At 43.4% G+C, this 24,636-nt stretch overlaps 1 protein-coding gene across 1 annotated transcript in view; it reads left to right on the top strand.

The window, feature by feature from the left end:
- igf2r (insulin-like growth factor 2 receptor) overlaps positions 1–24,636 on the top strand; it is a 254,891-nt gene that overhangs the window by 104,135 nt on the left and 126,120 nt on the right. The window contains exons 11-17 of the mRNA XM_068044624.1: positions 3,578–3,742; positions 6,032–6,193; positions 7,061–7,204; positions 14,408–14,542; positions 18,235–18,382; positions 22,344–22,521; positions 22,881–22,996. Of these exons, the coding sequence (XP_067900725.1) occupies positions 3,578–3,742; positions 6,032–6,193; positions 7,061–7,204; positions 14,408–14,542; positions 18,235–18,382; positions 22,344–22,521; positions 22,881–22,996 (1,048 nt within the window). The remainder of the gene's footprint in view (positions 1–3,577; positions 3,743–6,031; positions 6,194–7,060; positions 7,205–14,407; positions 14,543–18,234; positions 18,383–22,343; positions 22,522–22,880; positions 22,997–24,636) is intronic.

The following is a 24,636-nucleotide window of genomic DNA, read 5'->3' as shown; positions in this document are numbered from 1 at the left end:
ACCCCCCCCACCCCCATCCCCTTCCCTGCTCCACCCTCTCAGCTCACCCCCTCACAACCCCGTCCCAGCCCGCCCCCCCCTCGCACCATCTTCACCCCACACCCCCTTCCCCTGCACCCCCCCCCCACCCCCTCCCTCTACCCCTCCCCCTTGCATCCCCTCCTCCCACCGGCACCATCCTACACCTGTGTAGGGGCCCCAACAATCCCACTGCCTTGTGGGCGTCTCGGGAGAGACCAAGGCTAAGGGAGTAAACCCTAACAGAAAATCCGGAGCGGAACCCCGTAGGCGGTCATGTGTCACCTTTGGCATGTTTCCGGCAGTTCCTGCAGCCATACTGGTGCCAAACGTCGTGTCCTGCACTCCTTTGGACCCCACCAGAAAGGCCGAGAGGGGGGTTTTGACGACTGGGCAACTCTCAACCTCCATAAATTTGCCCAGGCATGCGCCATGGAGAGGTCACTCCATAGTTGCCTCACAGCGACTGAAACAACACGGAAGGCAGCAGTTACGGGTTATAAGTCCAGATAAATTGGCGTAGAAACTGGGCGCCACAGGTTGCCTTTGTCGGTGGGAGAGGTCATTGCACCTCACTGGACAGCTACCGCCCGCCTCAAACCGGGCAGCCCCCGGTCAATAAGGTTCTGTCCCGCCACAGTCTGCCTGCTTCAATGGGTGCTTGGAGCTCAGGGTCATTGCCCGAAAGGTGGACTGATACACCGCACCAAACAACATGAAAAAAGGAAAGAAGGTACCAGCCCTTCGCTTTGCAAGCTGGAACGTCAGAACTATGCGTCCTGGCCTGTCGGAAGACCTTACACAAATCAACGATTCTCGGAAGACCGCCATCATTAACAACGAGCTCAGTAGACTCAATGTGGACATTGCAGCACTTCAGGAGACTCGCCTCCCCGCGAGTGGCTCTCTAGCAGAGCAAGACTACACCTTCTTCTGGCAGGGCAGGGATCCTGAAGAACCAAGACAGCATGGAGTGGGCTTCGCCATCAGAAACTCCTTGCTCAGCATGATAGAGCCTCCCTCAAATGGCTCGGAACGCATACTGTCCATCCGACTGCTCACCACCTCTGGTCCAGTACACCTACTCAGCATCTATGCTCCAACACTCTGTTCCGCACCTGAAGCTAAAGACCAGTTCTATGAACAACTCCATAACATCATTAGCAGCATCCCCAACACCGAACACCTATTCCTGCTGGGGGACTTTAATGCCAGGGTTGGGGCCGACCATGACTCATGGCCCTCCTGCCTTGGGCGCTATGGCGTTGGAAGGATGAATGAGAACGGGCAGAGACTGCTTGAGTTGTGTACCTATCATAACCTCTGCATCACCAACTCGTTCTTTCACACTAAACCCTGTCACCAGGTTTCATGGAGGCATCCAAGATCACGTCGTTGGCACCAGCTAGACCTCATTGTCACAAGGCGAGCCGCCTTAAACAGTGTTCAAATCACACGCAGCTTCCACAGTGCGGACTGCGACACCGACCACTCCCTGGTGTGCAGCAAGGTTAGACTCAGACCAAAGAAGTTGCATCATTCCAAGCAGAAGGGCCACCCGCGCATCAACACGAGCAGAATTTCTCACCCACAGCTGTTACAAAAATTTCTAAATTCACTTGTAACAGCCCTTCAAAACACTCCCACAGGGGATGCTGAGACCAAGTGGGCCCACATCAGAGACGCCATCTATGAGTCAGCTTTGACCACCTACGGCAAAAGTGCGAAGAGAAATGCAGACTGGTTTCAATCTCATAATGAAGAGCTGGAACCTGTCATAGCCGCTAAGCGCATTGCACTTTTGAACTACAAGAAAGCCCCCAGCGATTTAACATCCGCAGCACTTAAAGCAGCCAGAAGTACTGCACAAAGAACAGCTAGGCGTTGCGCAAACGACTACTGGCAACACCTATGCAGTCATATTCAGCTGGCCTCAGACACCGGAAACATCAGAGGAATGTATGATGGCATGAAGAGAGCTCTTGGGCCAACCATCAAGAAGATCATCCCCCTCAAATCTAAATCGGGGGACATAATCACTGACCAACGCAAACAGATGGACCGCTGGGTTGAGCACTACCTAGAACTGTACTCCAGGGAGAATGCTGTCACTGAGACTGCCCTCAATGCAGCCCAGCCTCTACCAGTCATGGATGAGCTGGACATACAGCCAACCAAATCGGAACTCGGTGATGCCATTGATTCCCTAGCCAGCGGAAAAGCCCCTGGGAAGGACAGCATTACCCCTGAAATAATCAAGAGTGCCAAGCCTGCTATACTCTCAGCACTACATGAACTGCTATGCCTGTGCTGGGACGAGGGAGCAGTACCCCAGGACATGCGCGATGCCAACATCATCACCCTCTATAAAAACAAAGGTGACCGCGGTGAGTATGTAGGTATAGCAAGTAATAAAGAAGGCTAATGGAATGCAATCCTTTATTAGGAGAGGAATTGAAAATAAAAGTAAGGATGCTCTGCTCAGGGCGTTGGTGAGACCACATCTCGAATATTGTGTGCAGTTTTGGTCTCCTTATTTAAGGAAGGATGTAAATGCATTGGAGATGGTTCAAAGGAGGTTTACTGGATTGATGGCCAGAATGAGCATGATGTCTTGTGAGGAAAGGTTGGACAGACTGGACTTGTTTTCACCGGAGTTTAGAAGAGTGAGGGGAGACTTGATTGAAGTTTTCAGATCCTGAACGGTCTTGACAAGGTGGATGTGGAGAGGATGTTTCTTCTTGTGGGTAAGTCCAGAACTAGGGGGCACTGTTTTAAAATTAGGGATATCCCTTTTCGGACAAAGATGAGAAATCTTTTCTCTGAGGATTGTGTGACTTTGGAACACTCTGCCTCAGATGGAGGTGGGGGTCATTGAATATTTTTAAGGTGGAAGTAGATGGATTCTTGTTAGGCAAGGGAATCAAAGGTTATTGGGGGTAGATGGGAATGTGGAATTTGAGACACCAACAGATCAGCCATGATCTTATTGAATGGTGTAGCAGACAGAGGGGCCGAATGGCCTACTCTTAATTGGTATGTTCGTAAAACTTTGCTCATGATGTAGTCGAACAGAAAAAGGTAAAATCAAATTTATGAACTATTTTAAAGTAATGTGTTGTATAATCTGGCATTAAATATTTTGAATTAATGTTTTTTAAAGTTGGTGAGAATTTGTATTAATCTTGTATCCTTAGCAACATTTATTACAGCAAGCAATGTGCTCTTGAACAGGGTAATCAGTTTGATAAGCATGACTCCATCGAATCTACCAGGTCTATTTCCTCTCCAACTTTGATGTTCTGCACTGCTTAATTTGGCACTTCACCCAGATTTAGCAACTTAATATAAAAGGCTGATGTATTTTTTTATTCACTATTTAAGACTTTTATGGCATTGAGCTTCTGCAAACTAAAACTATGGTGAACTGAATTTTGTGTATTTCAGTGAGTTTAAATTGAATACACTGTATCTGGACATATAGCAGCTGAAATTCTCTGTCAATCTGTTTACCCAACAACCTAAACCTGCAATACTGCATTTGTTATCTTTTCTAAAGTCAATGAAGGAAAGGGTAAACCAGAATTCAGTGCTGAAGTTGACTGCACATATATCTTTGACTGGGGTACAAAGTATGCCTGCGTGAAAGAAAAAGAAGACTTGCTTTGTCGGACTTCCGATGGAAGGAAACGATATGACCTATCGCCTTTAACACGATATGCAGGTGAGGTTTCCAATTTTCATCCATTTTGAGGTTAATAAAATCAACCTCTAGCAAAGATCTTGGTTTGCTCATAGTGCTTGTTTATCTACTGTCAGTTGGTTAGTTTTTGACATTGTGAATTAAATCTTTTTTAATATGCCAAGAGTAAATTTTAAACTTGGTAATTTTTGATTCCTGTATACTAGACAGTTTGAACTTACCAGCATTGTAAATGCACATGGAGAGTACAAAAGGGAAAATAGGATGATTCGATCTAAGGGAGAGTCCAATAAATATCCCAAAGTACTATTTTCAGTTTGGGGATACTTTTATATTCTAAGTTCTTTCCCATTGATGCACATTTAAAATAGGTACAGTAGTCTACTTTTAGTTCTCTTCCCCCTCTCAATCTTTTGAAAAAGGTATAGAATCATTGAAAATTTATGACACAGAAGGAGGCCATTCGGCCCTTTTGTGTCCTTGCCTAATCCCATCTTCCTGCACTAGGTCTGCGAGTCACAGCTCTTTAAGTATATATCCAAGTACTTTTTAAATGTGGTGAGACTTTGTCTCTACCACCCTTTCAGGAGCGAGTTCCAGGTCTCTACCACCCTCTGGGTGAAAAAATTGTTTCCTTGTCTCTCCTCTAATCCTTCTACCAATTACTTTGAATTCATGCCCCTGGTTTTTGACTCCTCTGCAGAGGTAAATAGGTTGTCCCTATTTACTTTATCTGGACCCCTCATAATTTTATACACCTCAGCCTCCTCTGTTCCAAGGAAAACAGCTTATCCAATCTTTCCTCATAGCTAAAATTTTCCAGTTTTGGCAGCATCCTCGTAAGTCTCCTCTGCACCCACTCCAGTGTAATCACATCTTTTCTGTAATGTGACCACAATTGTAGGCACTGTGGTCTAACTGGTGTTGTATACAGTTCTAGCATAACCTCTGTGCTCTTATTCTATGCCTCAGATTGAAAAGGAAAGCATGCCATATGCCTCCTTAACCACCTTATGACTCTGTCCTGCTACCTTTTAAGGGTCTGTGGACCTATACTCCAAGGTCCCTCTGTTCCTCCACACTACTCCTTATCATTCCCAGTTATTGTATATTCCCATGACTTGTTGGACCTCCCAAAATGTGTTACCTCTCTCTTGTCCAGATTTAATTCCATTTTCTGCTTCTGTCCAACTGACCAGACCATCTATATCTTGCTGCTGTCTAAACCCTTCCTCCTCACTGTCAGCCGCATAGCCAATTTTTGTATCATCTGCAAACTTCTTTATCATGCCCCCTACATTTGGGTCCAAATCATTAATATAAATTACAAAAAGCAAGAGACTGACTACTAAGACGGGTGGAACTCTACTGGTAATGACCATTTAGTCACAAAAACACCTATCCTCCATTACTCTTTGCTTCCTTCTGCTAAGTCAATTTTGGATCCAATTTGCCACTCTCCTCTACATCCCAAAGGCCTTTACTTTTTTGACCAGCCTGCCATGTGGGACCTTGTCAAAAACTTTGCTAAAGTCCATGTAGACCACATCCATCGCACTGCCGCCCCTCCCCCCCCCAAACAACCCTACTTATTGCCACCTCAAAAAATTCAATCAAGTTAGTCAGACGTGGCCTTCCCTTAATTCTATGTTGACTTTCCTTGATCTATGCCTTTCTAAATGAAAGTTTATACCATTCCTCTGAATTGATTCCAGTAATTTGCCTACAACTGTTAAAGCTAACTGACCTATAATGACTCATTATCCCTTCCTCCCTTGTAAACAACAGCACAATGTTGGCAGTCCTCTAATCCGCTGGCGCCACTCCTGTAGCCAGGGCGGATTGAAATAATGATGGTCAGAGCCTCTGCAATTTCTTTCTTTGCTGCTTTTAACAACCTGGAATGCATTTCACCCAGGCATGATGATTTATCTACTTTCAAAGATGTCAAACCCTTTAATATTTCCTCTCCTACAATGTTTATCCCATCCAATATTTCACACTCTTCCTCCTTTTGATTGTGTTGGTCAGTTGACAACATAAAATTAATCCTGGTGGAATAGTTGAACATGAAACTAGAAGAGGGGTTTGACCAGAATCCAGACCTGCCCAAGAGCATTAGATGGTATATACTTTGAGTTGAGAGCCTTTCTACAGATGATGACTTCCTGTATGTGAAATATATGCTCAAGTTAAAGCCATCATGCAACAGGCTGTGATGATTGACTTTCAATATGGGTTTGTGTTGGTATAAAAAGCTGAACTAATCCTTTTTTTAAAAAACTTGTTGGAAATTGCATTAATGTGCAGTGAAAGAAGTTCCTGAATCTAACGATACTCTCAACTGGGAGGCACTGGACAGTAACCTAGTGAAATCTAACCGAAAAGAAGTCTATGTTAATGTGTGTCACAAACTACTTCAAGATGGTAGAACTGCAGGATGTTCTGAAGATGCAGCAATCTGTGCTGTTGGTAAGTTGATAAGCCACTTGTGTTTTCTGTATTTATTGCATTAATAATCACAATGAACAGACACTAAGTGGTTAACAACATTAGTTTCATATATATTGTAGTGTTGTGCACTTGGAGGGCTCCCTGAAACACTAAGTAGAAGTTGGTGCATTGGTCAGTGTGAGCCCCACAACACTGCAGAAATACTGGAACAAAAACATGCTGGGAACAGAGTAATCAAGTCTACATTGGTGGAGAGGACAAACATGTTTATGTTGCAGATGTTAACATTATGAAATTTTGTGCAAGTTGCCAATTGGAAGCCAATTTTTATACGACGGCCTTGTATGTATTATTATGAATGTCATGCATCAAAATGTGTCACAGTTTACAAGAAAGAGATCTGGATAAAATGGACAAATTGCAAATGCTGGATAGATAAGTAACAACCAAATGCAGAAATATGCTTTAAATCAGTAAAGACAAGACATTTCAGTAGCCACCTTTCATCAGTATTCTGATCAAGGAGTATGTACACTCAATATCAATAAGCTTATCTTTTATCAGTACAAGTTCAGACTAATCTCTGTATTTCCAGCATCTGTTTCTAACTTGCAGACGTGGGGCTTTCTTTTAGTAGCTTGAGGGAAAATATATCCATAGTGTACTCTGGGCAGGACTTCAAAATCTAGTACCTTTCCACTTGAGAAACTGCAAAAGCTGACTGTTGTTAATAGACTTCCTATACTGATGTGTGGTAGGATGGTACATTGATTTTTATGGAAATAACACACTGCAAAGATTTCTTCATTTGAACACAGTTACTTAAAAATTGAAGATAATTAAATTAACTCATTACAACTTTGTTTTAATTTTGTCTTGCTCTAGGTGAAGATGGAAAAAAGAACCTTGGAAAATTTGTTTCACCCCCTAAAAAGGAAGGCAATAATATTCAGCTTATATACTCAGATGGTGACACGTGCAGAGGAAAAGATCGAATCAAAACTATCATCACTTTTATATGCACACCTGGTAAGTTATTGGGTGCTTTGTTTGTCTTCAAAAAATAGTGTTTGCACGTGATTGTTCATTTGCTTTAGATGGCCCTGTGTCCAGTATTGGAAACTGTTGTGGGTGTTTGTATGCACCAGAGCTTGCCAAGGATGTTCCCATTGCAATTTAACATGTAGGAAATTCAGGTAGCTTTGTTACACAATTTGGGAATTGTGATGCTTTTGATCAAAGTGGAACTGTTAATAAAGTTATCTGCTGTAGCACTTGAAAACAGATGCACTTTTCAAAGCATGTCTCGTCTAGTGAAAATAGATTAGCAAATCTTCTGTTACATTTGACAGTGAGTTGGAGATTTTATGGAGCAGAGATACTGTATTTTACCAAATAGAGGCACTAATTTATCAGCATTAGTGGTAAGACTAGTAAGGGGTGCCTTAAGTCTACCCAATACTGCAATTGGCTCTAAGGATGCAGCAGTATTTTAATGGGGTGTTTCTGAAATCACTAGGAGAGGAATCTGGGGGGTGGTGGTGGTGTTGTGGGGGGTTATTGGACAGAGATCTTAGGATCTTAGAGCATTAGGGTAGTTCAGGGATTCGGCAGCTCTCAGATTTTACTCCAGGGGTGTGAGCACATAGTGGATTCTTGAAGTAGAAGGTGATTTTGGGGTCCAGCCGAATGGCAGAGGAGGTTCTGCAGCTTGATTGGGTTAGAGCATGGAAATATTGGAAGTTACTAGAATATAATATAAAAGCGGAACGGTACCTAACAGCTTTGTGGAGTGGGGGCAGGAGAATGGAACCCAAACTGCCATTGGCCTCGGCTTAATTCACAAACCTGAAATGTTAATTCTGCTTCTCTCTCCGCAGATGATGCCAAACCTGCTGAGTATTTCCAGCATTTTCTGTTTTTATTTCTGATTTCCAGCATCTGCAGTATTTTGCTTTTATTATATTGTGTTTTAAAAATTTTTTTTAAACTTTTTTATTTAGGCATACAGCACTGAAATAGGCCCTTTGGTCCACTGAGTCTGTGCTGACCATCAACCACCCATTTTATCCTACATTAATCCCATATTAGTACCACATCCCCACCTTCCCTCAATTCCTCTACCACCTACCTACACTAGAGGCAATTTACAATGGCCAATTTACCTAGCAACCTGCAAGTCTTTGGCTGTGGGAGGAAACCGGAGCACCCGGCAAAAACCCACGCGGTCACAGGGAGAACTTGCAAACTCTGCGCAGGCAGTACCCAGAACCGAACCCGGGTCGCTGGAGCTGTGAGGCTGCGGTGCTAGCCACTGTGTAATTATTTGTTCTGTTTTTTTCTGTCTGTGAGGTGTTCATAACAGAAAAGTCCAATGCATCAGTCACTTGCCTGAAAGAAACGTTTGCAAAATCCATGCCATTGAATACTCCAGTTATAATAGCGAATCTGTCAAAGCTCGCCATCATCAGACTGCAAAACTGATGGCAACTTCTGACGTCCACGCATGCGTTGTTAAGTGCGGAAATTCAGAAGTTGCTGTCAGTATTCCTTGCTCTTCCACAGGCTGCAATGTTGAAGTCCCCACAGATTGAAATCTTTTCAATCAATTGAATTGACCTGAAGTTCCACTTTTACGTTATTAGTTTCACAGTAAAAACCCTTGAATGAGGTGTAACTGTGTTTTTAATGGCATGTGAAGTTATAATCTCTCTGGGCCTGAAAAACTAACTTTATATTTTTTAAATATCGATTTTCTCCATTATGATATTATGTAGGTTTTTAATGTTTTCATAAGTTTTTGATATTTCAGCACAAATAAAAGCAAAACACTGTGGATGTTGGAAATCTGAAATAAAAACAAAGTGCTGGAAATACTCAGGTCTGGCAGCATCTGTGGAGAGAGAAACAATTAATGTTTCAGGTCTGTGACCTTTCATGAGAACTGTCAAAAGTTAGAAATGCAATAGACTTTGAGCAAGTGAAAGGGAAAGTGTGCGATAGGGCAGGAGAGATTAAATGACAGAAATGTCATGGAATAAAAGACAAAGGGAGTGCTAATAGTTGTAGTAAAAGACAAAGTATTCATCTAGAGAGAGTGTTAATGGAAGAATAATGAACAGCTCTGTCGGAAAGCAAAAACAAGTTTAAGACAGGCACGTGGTTTTAAAAAAACAAAGTGGTCATGCTCTGAAATTGTTGAACACAATGAGTCCAGAAGACTGTAAAGTGCCTAATTGGAAGATGAGGTGCTGTTCCTCAAGTTTGTGTTGAGCTTCACTGGAATACTACAGCAGGTCAGGGACAAATGTGGGCATGAGAGCAGGGTGGTGAATTAAAATGGTAAGCAACCAGAAGCTCACGGTTATGCTTGCAGACTGAGAGGAAGTCTGCTGCACAGCGGTCACCCAATCTGCGTTTGGTCTCCCCAGTGTAGAGGCAACTGCATTGTCAGCAGCGAATACAGTATACTAAGTTGAAAAAAGTACAAGTAAATCGCTACTTCACCTGGAAGGAGTATTTGGGGCCGTGGATAGTGAGGAGCGAGGAGGTAAAAGGACAGGTGTTACACCTGCAATTGCATGGGAAGGTGCTGTGAAAAGGAGATGATGTGTTTGGGGGGGTGGGGAATGGAGGAGTGGATCAGGATGTCACAGATGGAACAGTCCCTTTGGAATGCTGACGGGAGGGGAGGTGAAGATGTGTTTGGTAGCATCATGCTGGAGGTGATGGAAATGGTGAAGGCTGGTCATTTGGATGTGGAGGCTGGTGGGGTGTAAAATGTGAGGGCAAGGAGAACCCTGTCGTAGTTCTGGAAGGGAAGGGATGAGGGCAGATGTGCGGGAAATTGGTCAGATGTGGTCGAGGGCTCTGTCAACCACAGTGGAGGGAATCCTCGGTTGTGGAAAAAGGAGGAGATATCAGAAGCGCTGTTATGGAAGGTTGTATCATCAGAACAGATGCGCGGAGACGGAGAAACTGGGAAAATGGAATGGAGTCCTTACAGGAGGCAGGGTGTGAGCAAGTGTGATCGAGGTAGGTGTGGGTTTATAGTGAATATTAATGGACAGCCTATTCCCAGATATGAGACAGTGGTCAAGGAAGGGAAGTGTCAGAGATGGACCATGTGAAGGTGAGAGAAAGATGAAAATTGGAAGCAAAGTTGTTGAAGTTTTCCATTTCAGGGTGACAGCAGGAAAAGGTGCCAACAGTCATCAATGTACCTGAAAAAGAGTTGGGGGAGGGAGCCTGAGTAGGACTGGAGCAAGGAATGTTTGACATACCCTACAAAAAGATGGGCATAACTCAGACCCATGTGGGTACCCAAAGCAACATCTTTTATTTGGAGGAAGTGAGTGAAGTTGAAGTTCTTCAATGGGAGAACAAGTTCAGCCTGGTGCATGGGGACTGGTGGACCTCTATTCAAGGAAGAGCCTTGCGATCCTCCTGGTGGGGAATGGAGATGTAGAAGTTGGACGTCCTCAGTGAAGAGGAGGTGGTTAGGGCCAGGAAACTGGAAATTGTTGAAATGACGTAGGGCTTCAGAAGCGTCACAGATGTAGGTGGGAAGAGACTGGAGCAGGGGAGAAAAAAAGTCAAGTTAGGAAAAAATAAGTGCAGTGGGGCAGGAACAGGCAGAAATGATGGGTCGACCAGGACAGCCCTGTTTGTGGATTTTGGGAAGGAGTTAGAAATGTTTTTGCTTTTGGACAGAGCTGTTCATTGTTCTGCCATTAACACACTCAATGGACGAATGGTTTGTTTTTTACAACAACTATTGGCACTCCCTTTGCCTTATGTTCATGACATCTGTCATCTAATATCTCCTGCCCTCTGCCCTATCACACATCTTCCCTTCCCCTCTTTTCCACCCCCCCCCCCCCCCCCCCCCCCCACTTTCATTTGCTGAAAGCTTGTTATATTTCTAACTTTTGCCAGTTCTGATGAAAGGTTTTCCATTTCCACAGCAGCACATTCTGGGACCAACCAGAGAGCAGGTTATATTAGACTTGGTATTGTGTAATGTGACAGGATTAATTAATGACCTCCGAGGAAAGGCCTCTCTAGGCAGCAGCGACCATAATATGATTGAATCTTACATCCAGTTTGAAAGAGAGAAGAGTGGGTCTAAGACAAGTATTTTAAACTTGAATAAGGTCAACTATGTGGGCATGAAAGCTGAGTTAGCTGAAGTGAACTGGGTTGCTAGGCTTGGAGATAGATCAATATAGAATCAGTGGCAGACATTTAAGGGGATATTTCAGAATACTCAGAATAAGTATATTCCTACTGTAAAGAAAAATTCTAAGGGGAGCACCCACCATCTGTGGTTAACTAAAGAAGTTGAAGGAAAGCATCAAACTTAAGGAAAAGGCATATTTCGCAAAGATGAGTGGCAGTTCAGATGATTGGTCAGAATATAAAGAACAGCAGAGAATGGCTAAAAGGTTAATCAGGAGAAAGAAATTCGAGTACGAGAGGAAGTGAGTGGTCCTCCAAAGAGTGCGAATGGGGAGCTAATAGGAGATAATAAGGAAATTGCGGATGAAATGAACAAATATTTTGCTTCTGTCTTCACTATTGAGGATACAAAAAACGTTCCGGCAATAGCTGTAAATCAGGAGGTGGAAGGAAGAGAGGAACTTGGAGAAATTACAATCACCAGGGAAGCGGTACTGAGCAAACTGATGGAGTTGTGGGCTGACAAGTCCCCGGGTCCTGATGGACTTCATCCTAGGGTCTTAAAAGAGGTGGTTAATGAGGTGGTAGATCCGTTGGTGTTAATTTTTCAAAATTCGCTAGATTCTAGAAAGGTTCCATCAGACTAGAAAGTAGCTAATATAACCCCTCTATTCATGAAGTTTGTGGGGGTTGGGGGTGGTGGGGAAGGTGGAAGGCAGAAAACAGGTAACTATAGGCTAGTTAGCTTGACTTCTGTTGTGGGGAAAGTGTTAGAATCGATCATTAAGGAGGCTATAGCTGGGCACTTTAAAAAAAAAACTCAAGGTAATAGGGAATAGTCAGCATGGTTTTGTGAAAGGGAAATCATGTTTAACCAATTTGTTGGAATTCTTTGAAGGAGTGAAATGCGCTGTGGATAAAGGAGAGCCCCTTGGCGTACTGCACTTGGATTTCCAGAAGGCATTTGACAAGGTGCCACATAAAAGCTTATTGCACAAAATAGGAGCTCATTGCATAGGGGGTAACATATTAGCATGGATAGAAGATTGGCTGGCTGGCATAAAACAGAGAGTATGCATAAATGGATCCTTTTCTGATTGGCAAGATATGACGAGTGAGTCCCGCAGGGGTCTGTGCTGGGGCCTCAAGTTTTTACAATTTATATCAATGACCTAGATGAGGGGAGCGATGGCATGGTAACTAAATTTGCAGATGACATGAAGTTAGGTAGGAAAGTATGTTGTGAAGATGACACAAGGAGGTTGCTGACCGATTATAGATAGGTTGAGTGAGTGGGCAAAAATCTGGCAGATAGCGTATAATGTGGGAAAATGTGAAGTTGTTCACTTTGGCAGAAAAAATAAAAAAGCAGAGTATTACTTAAGTGGAGAATGACTGCAGAACTCCGAGGCGCAGAGGGATCAAGGTGTTCTAGTGCAGGAGTCACAAAAACTTAGTATGTAGGTACGGCAAGTAATAAAAAAAAGGCTAATGGAATGCTATCCTTTATTACGAGAGGAGTTGAGACTAAAAGTAAGGACATTATGCTTTAGTTATACAGGGCATTGGTGAGACCACATCTCGTATACTGTGTGCAGTTTTGGTCTCATTTAAGGAAGGATGTAAGGCAGTTCAAAGAAGGTTTACTAGATTGATACCTGGAATGAGCGTGTTGTCTTGTGAGGAAAGGTTGGACAGACTGGGCTTCTTTTCACTGGAGTTTAGAAGTGAGGGGAGACTTGATTGAAGTTTATAAGATCCTGAACGGTCTTGACAAGGTGGATGTGGCGAGGATGTTTCCTCTTGTGGGTAAGTCCAGAACTAGGCGGCACTGTTTTAAAATTAGGGGTTGCCCTTTTAGGACCGAGAGGAGAAATTTTTTCTGAGGGTTGTGTGACTTTGGAACTCTGCCTCAGAAGGTGGTGGAGGCAGGAACATTGAAGATTTTTAAGGCAGAAGTAGATAGATTCTGGTTAGTCAAGGGGATCAAGGGGTATCGGGAGTAGATGGCTGTGTGGAATTCGAAACAAACACATCAGACATAATATTGAATGGCGGAGCAGGCTCGGGGCCGAATGGCCTACTTCTCCTAATTTGTATGTTTGAAATTCTGCGCTCTCCACAGATGCTGCCAGACCTGCTGAGTATTTCCAGCACTTTGTTTTTATTTTTGATATTTCAGCTTTTACCTTAATCTTGTGTGTATATCCCAGTTTTTTTTTGCCCTCTTTAGAATGATTAAAAAGTAAAGGATAATGTTAGTTTACTTCCTGGTTTGCTGTATGAGAATTCTTTAATATGTTTGGCTGCTTAGTATGCTTGATAACTGCTGCTGGATGCCAGAGATCCACTAAAATTGTTGTCACAATCAAATTAACATTGGTAAAGTTGAAATCCACGCTGATCGCTAGATTTTTGTGGGCAGCTTTCTTCAACATTGATGGCAAGCTATTTCGCTACGCATCACAAAATCCGGGCCAATGGTTTCTTCCTTGTTTTTTCCTCCTAAAACTCAAATCCTCATGGAACAGTGGCGAGAGTTGGGGAATGGGGGTATTGATAAGTTGCATTCTGTGAACTCTGCAAACTGCACATGCTCAGTACACAGATTGCTTACTGGGAACATACTGCACATGTTCAGATGTGATTGAAAGCTCAGAGGTAAGAAAATGTCTAGTTGAAGCCCAGGTTTAAAGAGGCTTCTCCAGTTTGAGTTGTCATATTTCTGATTTATTTGACTTTTCCTATACTTTTGAGATGTCTTCCTTCAAATATTCTGTTTTTCTCTGAAAGCGGTAAATTTTTTAATGGATCTATCAAAGGACTTGAAGCCACATGTTGTTTGAATCCCTTTGACGTGTTCGTGGCCTACTTATGAATAATTATCAAACCCTAAAAATGCATGTGACAGTATAACATATGTAGTTCATACCTAGTGTTTTACTAATAACTTGCTATTAATTTTGTATTTGAAACGTATGAGTTTTATATAAATGAAAATATTCTGTAATTGGGTTGCTGTTTTTAATAAGATTTTCTGTTCCTTCACAGGGGATCTGGAGAGTCCTCCTATCCTGAAGTCTGGGACTGATCTGTGTTTGAATGAAATAGAATGGCATACAGCTGCTGCTTGTGCCTTATCAAAGACTCAGGGAGATCACTGCAGGGTTTCAGATCCAGAGGCTGGTAAGCACCTGAAACCTGGACTGCAACTTGGATGTCTAAATTTATTTTATCTGTACATATGTAAACATGCTTTAATAATTAACTGCAGCTTAAAATAAAGTCGTAATTTTTAGGTCATTTATGGTCAATTGAGTCTCTGCTACTGAATGTCCGGTACTGATATTGTTGGCTCCCAGAGGCAAAACACATCAAAGAGGAGAAATTACTGATTTATTTTGTAGCAACTTCCATTGCCATGAGTGTATGAGGTGTACACAATTACCAAGTGGTAATCAGATTGAATTACATTCCATGGCCTTGGATATTGGACTGAGATGATCCTTGGACTCCTGTTTTGTTTCAAATACTAACTATTCTGACAGTTTGCCCACCTTCTCTGGGCAAAATATATCTTGGTATAACAAACAGTTGAACGTTGAGAAGCCTATGAATTACAATATTAACTGTATGAATGGAAGGGAACACTGCAGTATATTGCAGCTGGCATGAACTCCAGTCAGGTTTCTGTCTGTATAGAAAAGGCTGTTATCAAAGTCACAAATGGCATCCTATGTGACTGTGACAAAAGGTAAATTATCCCTCCTCTTCTTTCCGGACCTGTCTGCAGCCTTTGACACAGTTGACCACACCATCCTCCTCCTTTCTTCTGTTATCCAGCTGGCTGGAACTGCTCTCGTCTGGTTCCATTCTTATCTATCTAATTGTATCCAGAGTATCACTTGCAATAGCTTCTCTTCCCATCCCCACACAGTTATCTCTGGTGTCCCTCGTATTTCTCTGGCCCTCGGCGACATCATCCGAAAGTACAGCGTTAGTTTTCATATGTACAATGACGACACCCAGCTCTAACTCACCCCCACCTCTCTCGATGACTCCACTGTTGCTAAATTATCAGACTACTTAACTGACATCCAATTCTGGATGAGCAGAAATTTCCTCCAATTAAATACTGGGCAGCCATTGTTTACAGTCCCTACTCCAAACTCTGTTCCTAGCTACTGACTCCATCCTTCTCCATGGCAACAGTCTAAGATTAGTCTATTTGCAATCTTGGTGTCATATTGGGACCCCGCAATGAGCTTTCGACCACACATTTGTGCTATCACCAAGACTACCTATTTCCACCTCCATAACATCGCCCGACTTTGCCCCGCCTCAGCTCATCTGCTGCTGAAATCCTCATTCATGCCTTTGTTTCACCTCTGCTTGACTGTTCCAACACACCTCTGACTCTCTCACATTCTACCCTCTAAACTCTGCTGCCCATCTCCTAAATAGCGCCAAGTCCCATACACCTATCCTGTGCTCTCTGACCTACATTAGCTCCCAGTCAAGCAACATCTTGATTTTTTAAAAATTCTCATCTTTGTTTCCAAATCCCTATCTCTCTGTAATTTCCTCCAGCCCCATAACGTTCAGATATTTGCACTCATCAGGCTCTTGAGCATCCCCAATTTTAGTTGCTGCACCATTGGTGACCATGCTTCCCGTTGCCTAGGCGCTAAGCTCTGGGATTCTCCTCCTTCTCCCCCCCCCCCCCCCCCCCCCCCCCCGCCCCAACAAAGCAACACTCTGCCCTCAACCTCACTTTCCTCTAAGACTGCTTAAAACCAACCTCTTTGACCAAGCTTTTGGTCATCTGACCTAAAGTATCCTTATATGGTTTGATGCCCTGTTTTATTTTATCATGCTCCTGTTAAGCACCTTGGGGCATTTTATAATGTTAAAAGGTGCTATATAAATGAGTTGTTGTTCGAAAGCACTGACTGGCCCTAAAGGGCTAGAAAAAGCTACCAGTTAGTTGTCCTTTATTTTTTTTTATTAGAGATACAGCACTGAAACAGGCCCTTCGGCCCACCGAGTCTGTGCCGAACATCAACCACCCATTTATACTAATCCTACACTAATCCCATATTCCTACCAAACATCCCCACCTGTCCCTATATTTCCCTACCACCTACCTATACTAGTGACAATTTATAATGGCCAATTTACCTATCAACCTGCAAGTCTTTTGGCTTGTGGGAGGAAACCGGAGCACCCGGAGAAAACCCACACAGACACACGGAGAACTTGCAAACTCCACACAGGCAGTACCCGGAATTGAACCCGGGTCCCTGGAGCTGTGAGGCTGCGGTGCTAACCACTGCGCCACTGTGCCGCGGCACAGTCCTGTGCCGCTGTCTTCCCATAGCCCTGCAAACTTTTCCTTTTCAAGTGTGTATATATATTTGAAAGTTGCAGTTGAATCTGTTTCCACCAGGCAGTGAACTTATTTAAAAAAAAAATTCTCCCCCATCTCCCCTCTGCTTTTGTCAATTATCTTCAAGCATCCCCTCTGGTTACTGATCCTCTTGCCAGTGGAAATAGAGTAGATAGGGAGAAGCTATCAAAACCCATCATAATTTTGACCTCTCATCTCCCCTTAATCACCTTTTCTGTAAGGAGAGCAGTCCTGCTTTGCTAGACCATCCATGAAATGTGACAACTTTCGTGGATTTTGTTTCCAATATTTTGAATTTAATTTTGTACGCAGTGTTAAGTTTGAATAATAAACATGTAAGTAGTGTGCCAGTGCTTTCCGTGATGCACAAAAAGTTGAGGTTGGAAAACACAGTATGTCAAATTGCTAACCAACCTGTGGTGTTAAGCTCCCAAGATGTGTGGGAACTATGCAATTGTAATAAGAAACAATTAGTCAGGCAAGCAAATACATTCTATCAAAAGGGAGGTTGAAGAATGTAGAAGCCACAAAGACTTCTGCATCCAGTCAAACCACAGTTAACCATTAATGGAGTAATTTTATCGCAACACTAATACCTCTGATAAAGTTTCCAGTGACTGACAACAGTCACAATTGTATTGGTACTTCACACAAAAAATCTCCCTAAATTAGAAGAGCATTTTGGGACTATCTTGCTTGCTAGTCTTAAGTGAATTTGGCTGCCCTTGTATTTAGTTGGAATTAACTTCCTAAATCAATAATAAAAATAGCAAGCACTATCAATACACAGTATGTTTCATAATCTGAAGTTGGAAAACCTGATTAATTTGTACGGTGCAGATGTGTGATCAGAATTAAGGGTCTGAATGCTGCATGTAAACATACTTTAAGGTTTGAGAGAAAAGAAAGGCTGACTAACCTGTGTACATGGAGTATTGTCTTTCAGATTTCTAGAATTTGTAGGATTCTTTTTCACTAAGTATATTGGCATATTTGAAAATTATATGTGCGAGTAAAATTTTCTATTCCAATTGCCCTTGCTTCATGGCCTCACACTCTGAACCACCTCATCAGAGAGCACAGGTGAATTGAAGTGTGGTCTGTGCCATAATTGCAATTGCCTGCCTCTCTCTCGATGGAGTGAGTGGTGTTTTATAGCACACCTAGATCTTAGAGTAGAGGTTTCTTATTTAATACTTGACCTTTAGGAAAGGTGTGTGTATTTGTGCTTCACTGCATTTAGGCACACTTTTTAGACTACTTGCACAGGGGCTATTGATGGTCTCCAACTCCACTCTACCAGAAAGATTTGAGTGATTTGCATATTGCTCACCCACTTAGTGGTAATTCTGTTATTGGTTTATTCAATAATCCACTTGCTTTGGAGAGAAGGTAGCTTAATTAAAACTTTATTATTTGCCTTGTGTTTAAGAACTGTTGAAGCTATTTATGTTTTGTTTAATTTTAGGCTTCTTGTTTGACCTTTCACCTCTGACCAAACAGAATGGCAGTTATCAAGTTAAATCTGAGAAGTACGATTTCTTCTTAAATGTCTGTGGCAATGTATCCCAGGATGTCTGTGGGGAAAATTCTGGTGCTTGTCAGGTAGCTCCACTGTAAGTAGCCATTGAAACTTGGTATGAATAAAATGTATTTGTACTGCTGAGCTCATGAATGTTGGTGCACTAAATGGAGAATGAATATTGAATAGAATATACCAAACGTAGAAATTTAGTATTGCAAGCCATTTTTCTAAATGGATGCTTTTGTGACATTAGGTTGCTGGCTAAGTGTCATTAAATGCACATCCATTGCACTCTGTTTTTTAAAAAAACAAATCATGGAATTTAGGGCTGATTTCCAGAGCATGGGGTGATACTTTGTGTCTAGAGTAATTATATGCATTGCTAAACTGGTTTAGCCATTCACTGCCAGATCTGGCTGGACCACCAGGATCATTCTGGAATGCAAAGGAAACCCCTGGCTTCTTTTCCATGCTGATAGCTGTTGTCTTAAACCTTTCTCCGCTGTTTCCTCCATCCTCTCCTCCAATGACAAGTGCAAGGAGCTCATGGATTGCTTTTTTTTTTAACCAAGATTGAGACCATCTGATCACTGTCTCAATTTCATCCCTTTCCCTAGCCCACCAGGCCCAACTTCCTCTAAGGATTACTGTCCCCCACCCATCCACCCTAGCCCTGAATTTGTTTCCTTCTCTAGTTTTCCCCCCATCCCTTACCCGCCTCTTCCCCCTGCCCGGCCTGGCCCCCTCCAAGTTCATCTTGTCCATGAGACGCACCACCTGCTCTCTCAACCGTATTTCCTCTGAACTGACCACCCATCTTCCTTTCCTGGCTCCCATGTTAGCTGACATTGTTAAAGGTTATCTTTCCTCAGGTTCTGTCCCCATGTCCTTCAAATCAGCCATGCTTTCAGCTGCCTAGGCCCTAAGCTCTGGAATTCTCTCCTAAGCTTCTCTGCCATTCTGTCAAACTCTCCTCCTTTAAGACGCTCCTTAAAACCTACCTGTTTGTCCAAGCTTTTGGTCATCTGCCCTGATCCCTCCATATGTGGCTTGATACCATATTTTGTTTTATAATAACTCTGGCTTTGGTGAGATCTAGGAAAACAACATAGAGGGGCATCTGTTGTTCGTGGCATTTCTCCTGTAGCTGGCGAAGGGAGAACAGCATGTCAATGGTGAATCTCTCTGCTCGAAAGCCGCACTGTGCCTCAGGGTAGACACGCTCCGCCAGCTTCTGGAGTCTGTTTCAAACAACTCGAGCAAAGACTTTCCCCGCTATGCTGAGCAGGGAGATTCCATGGTAGTTGTTGCAGTCACAGTGGTCACCCTTGTTCTTGTAGAGGGTGATGATATTGGCATCATGTATGTCCTGTGGTGCTGCTCCTTCATCCCAGCACAGGCAAAGCAGTTCATGGAATGCTGAGAGTGTAACAGGTTTGGCACTCATAATTATTTCAGGGGTAATGCTGTCCTTCCCAGGGGCTTTCCCACTGGCTAGAGAATCAATAGCATCACTGAGTTCTGATTTTGTTGACTGTTCATCCAGCTCATCCATGACTGGCAGAGACTGGGCTACATTGAGGGCGGTATCAGTGACGACATTTTCCCTGGAGTACAGTTCGAGGTAGTGCTCCACACTGCGGTTCATTTGCTGGCGTTGGTCAGTGCTCCGATTTTAGACTTGAGGGGGGGGCGGGGGCGGCGGGCGATCTTCTTGATGGTTGGCCCAAAAGCTCTCTTAGTGCCATCATACATTCCTCTGATGTTTCCGGTGTTGGAGGCCAGCTGAATACGACTGCATAGGTGTTCCCAGTAGTCATTTGCACAGCGCCTGGCTGTTCTTTGTGCAGTGCTTCTGGCTACTTTAAGTGCTACAGATGTTAACTCGCTTGGGGCTTTCTTGTAGTTCAACAGTGCAGTGCGCTTAGTGGCTATGACAGGTTCCAGCTCTTCAAAGTGAGATTGAAAGCACTCTGCATTCTGCTTCTCATGTTTGCCAAAGGTGGCCATTGCTGAGTCATAGATGGCATCTCTGATGTGGGCCCACTTCGTCTCTGTGTCCCCTGCAGGAGTGTTTTGAAGAGCTTTTTCAAGTGAATTTAGAAACTTGTGTAACTTGTGGATAAGAAATTCTGTTAGTGTTGATGCACGGGCTGCCCTTCTGCTTGGAGTGATGTCGCTTCTTTGGTTTGAATCTAACTTTGCACGCCAGGGAGTGGTTGTTGCAGTCCGCACTGTGGAAGCTGCCTGTGATTTGGACACTGTTTATAGAGGATCGCCTTGTGACGATGAGGTCCAGCTGGTGCCAATGATGTGATCTCTGGTGTCTCTATGAAACCTGGTGACAGGGTTAAGTTTAAAGAATGAGTTGATGATGCAGAGGTTGTGATAGGTACACAACTCCAGCAGTCTCTGTCCATTCTCATTCATCCTTCCAATGCCATAGCGCCCGAGGCAGGAGGGCCATGAGTCGTGGTCGGCCCCAACCCTGGCGTTAAAGTCCCACAGCAGGGACAAATGTTTGGTATTCGGAATGCTACTAATGATATTTTGGAGTTCCTCATAGAAGTGGTCTTTAACTTCAGGTGGGGAGCAGACTGTTGGAGCATACATGCTGAGTAGCTGTACTGGACCAGAGGCGGTGAGCAGTCAGATGGACAGTATGTGTTTCAAGCCATTTGAAGGTGGCTCTATAATGCTGAGCAAAGAGTTTCTGATGGCGAAGCCTGCTCCATGCTGTCTTGGTTCTTCTGAATCCCTACCCTGTCAGTAGAAGGTGTAGTCTTGCTCTGAGATCTGCTCGAAGGAAGGTGTGTCTCCTGAAGTGCTGTAATGTCCACATTGAGTCTACTGAGCTCGTTGTTAATGATGGCGGTATTCCGAGACTCGTCGTTTTGTGTAAGGTCTTCTGACAGGCCAGGACACACAGTTTTGACATTCCAGCTTGCAAAAGGGCTGGTACCTTCTTTGAAGCAGGTGGACTGTGGTGGGGGGGTGCGGCGGGAAGGGGGTGCGGGGGGAGTGTGTGAGGCGGGAAGGGGGTGCGGGGGGAGTGTGTGAGGCGGGAGGGGGGTGTGAGTCGGGAAGGGGGTGCGAGGGGGGAGGCATCCGGCGGGGGTCGCGACCCTGGCGAGCGGGCCAGCCCACAGCTTGCACGGCCCCCTCGATGTCGACATCCTCCAAGCTGATGCGCTCGTGTTCGGTATCCAGCTCACAGTTGAACTTCTTTTCTGGCTCCCAGCTGTGACACCAACTACAGGAGAAATGCCGCGAACAACAGATGCCCCTCTACGTTGTTTTCATAGATCTCACCAAAGCCTTTGACATCAGCAGACGTGGTTTCTTCAGACTACGAACAAAGATCAGATGTTCAACAAAGCTATTATGTATCATCCATGACACTATGAAAGGCACAATTCAGCATAGCGGTGCCTCATCAGACCCCTTTCCTATCCTGAGTGGTGTGAAACAGGGCTGTGTTCTCGCACCTACACTGTTTGGGATCATCATCTCCCTGCTGCTCTCACATGCGTTCAAGTCTTCAGAAGAAGGAATTTTCCTCCGCGCAAGATCAGATGGCAGGTTGTTCAACCTTGCCCGTCTTAGAGCGAAGACCAAAGCACGGAAAGTCCTCATCGGGGAACTCCTCTTTGCTGGCGATTCTGCATTAACATCCCACACGAGTGTCTGCAGAGACTCAATAGGATTGCGGCTGCCTACACAAACTACTGACCACCTCCAGGCGCTTACCCATTCTGTCTCGAGACAAGGAGACCGAAGAAGAATAACTCTGACGCGCCTTGGGATGCTTTATTATATTCGAGGCACTATATAAATGCAAGTTCTTGTTGTATCTCTGCTGTTCCTAAAAGAATTTAACTATAATTTTGTTACCCCTCCCATCCCTCTTTTTATACAATTACAAGGGCCAAAATCAAAAGTTGAAATAAGAGTGTGGTGTCAAGTTAGCAGCTGCCCTGTATATCTGACGTAAAGCTGAAATTGGTTGCCTTACTCTTCAATGCTTTCTAATGCTCTGTTTTGATCCTTAGCAATAAACAGTTTTGGAGCCTAGGAGTGCCCAACTCCAGATTGTCCTACTATGATGGGATCATTCATCTGGTCTATACAAATGGGACAGCATACAACAATGGTCAGCACACTCAGCGATCCACACTCCTAACATTTCTGTGTGATCGGAATGCAGGAGAAGGGCAACCGGAATTTGAGGTCAGTTATTAGACGGTTATGTGGACAGGTTGTGACATTATATCAGTACAATACTCCTTCCCTACTGGTGTATGTTTACTACTGTCCCTTGAGGCAAGATGAAGACCAAGTGGTAAAGCACCAGTTTGGAGGCTGAAGAATGACTCCGTTTTCAGAAAAAGGAAATTAAATGTACATTTATTATGATGAGGGTAATTTTTGTGAATTTGGTAGAATATAGTAAGAAAATAGCATGTCTGAAATCTCGTGAATCTTGGTTCATAAGTAGCTTCATTCTGAGTTCCAAAGTTTCTCATTTGAGTTAAGTGATTAATACAGATATGAAGTTAACACTACAATTAGCCATATTTTAAAATTAGGAGGAAGATGAGCACACTTATAACTTCAAGTGGTATACTCAATATGCTTGCCCGGAAGTGCCATTAGAGTGCATAGTGACAAACATGGCTACAAAGCAGCAGTATGATTTGTCAAGGTAAGAACACAGCATTGATTCTTTTTATATTTGTTATTTAAATTCATAAATTGTTATGCTTCAAGCTTACACCTTCAAAGCTAAATATTATCAAGTCCAGTTGTCATTCTTTGGGAACAATTTTTTTGCAGAGTGGTGGGATGTCCAAATAAAGTCTGCCTGTACAGCGTAATCTCTACAAGTTTGGCATTTCGAATGAATGTCGAAATAATCTGTACCAATTTGGGGTTGTTTCTTTTGTAGCTACAGGTGTTCAATTTAATAGGTCTGAGTTTTTTCCCCAAGAGTCCTAAAGTTCCCAAACTAAGTGATAATGTGAGTTAATAAATGCTATAATGTTGTAATTCTGTTGCATATCCAAAACCAGGTATTGTAATAGTTCTGGTGCTGAAATAGTTGGAGTAGGTTCTGAAGGCTCGCTGAGGCCCCTAGTAGCAGTGATGCAGTAATGCAATTCTGCACACACAGACTGGTACAATTTTAGCAATGTCCGAGTGATAGATTTGTGGGCAGACCCATCCTTTTTTCATTTTGAAGCTTTTCTTAAAAATTTACAATGATCGTGCTTGCAAGCAAATGCTTGCCTGAGTGGAATTGAATTTTTATTTGTCTAATAGTTGATCCTTTTCTTCTAATAAATATCTGTAGTGTTATGCTAAATCTAAGTATTTGAGAAGTCTCAGGTTTGAAGAGAAATCTAACTAAATATCTTTTTTATTTGTTTGTGGATGAGGGCGTCACTGCCTTGGCCTGCATTTATTGCCTATTCCTTAGTACCTTGAGAAGGTGCTGGTGAGCTGCCGCCTTGAACCACTGCAGTCCTTGGGGTGTAGGTACACCAACAGTGCTGTTAGGAAGGGAGTTCCAGGATTTTGTTCCAGCTACAGTGAAGGAACGGTGATATAGTAAGGAACATAGGAAGATAGGAACAGGAGTAGGCCATTCAGCCCATCGAGCCTGTCCCGCCATTCAATGAGATCATGGCTGATCCGCGGCCTAACTCCATATGCCTGCCTTTGGCCCATATCCCTTAATATATTTGCTTAACAAAAATCTATCTATCTCCGATTTAAAATTAACAACTGTTCTAGTTTCAACTGTTTGTGGGAGAGAGTTCCAAACCTCTACCATCCTTTGCGTGAAGAAGTGCTTCCTAACATCTCTCCTGAACAGTCTGGTCCTAATTTTTAGACTATGCCCCCTAGTTTTAGAATCTCCAACCAGTGGAAATAGTTTATCTTTATCTAGCCTGTCTTTTCCTGTTAATATCTTGAAGACTTCAATCAGGTCACCCCTTAACCTTCTAAATTCTTGCGAAAACAGGTCTAATTTGTGTAATCTCTCCTCGTAACTTAACCCCTGTAGTCCAGGTATCATTCTTGTAAACCTATGTTGCACTCCCTCCAAGGCCAATATATCCTTCCTAAGGTGTGGTGCCCAGAACTGCTCCTCGTACTCCAAGTGGGGTCTAACCAGGGTTTTGTACAGCTGCAACATAACCTCTGTTTTTATACTCCAATCCTCTAGATATAAAGGCAAGCATTCCATTAGCCTTTTTGATTATTTTCTGCACTTGCTCGTGGCATTTTAAAGAACTATGCACCTGAACCCCCAAATCTCTTTGGACATCCACTGTACTT

This window comes from Heterodontus francisci, chromosome 13, assembly GCF_036365525.1.
Source record: "Heterodontus francisci isolate sHetFra1 chromosome 13, sHetFra1.hap1, whole genome shotgun sequence".
In the NCBI taxonomy this organism is placed as follows: Eukaryota; Metazoa; Chordata; class Chondrichthyes; order Heterodontiformes; family Heterodontidae; genus Heterodontus; species Heterodontus francisci.
The sequence above is the reverse complement of the archived record's forward strand: the minus strand, read 5'-3'. Positions and strand labels throughout refer to the sequence as shown.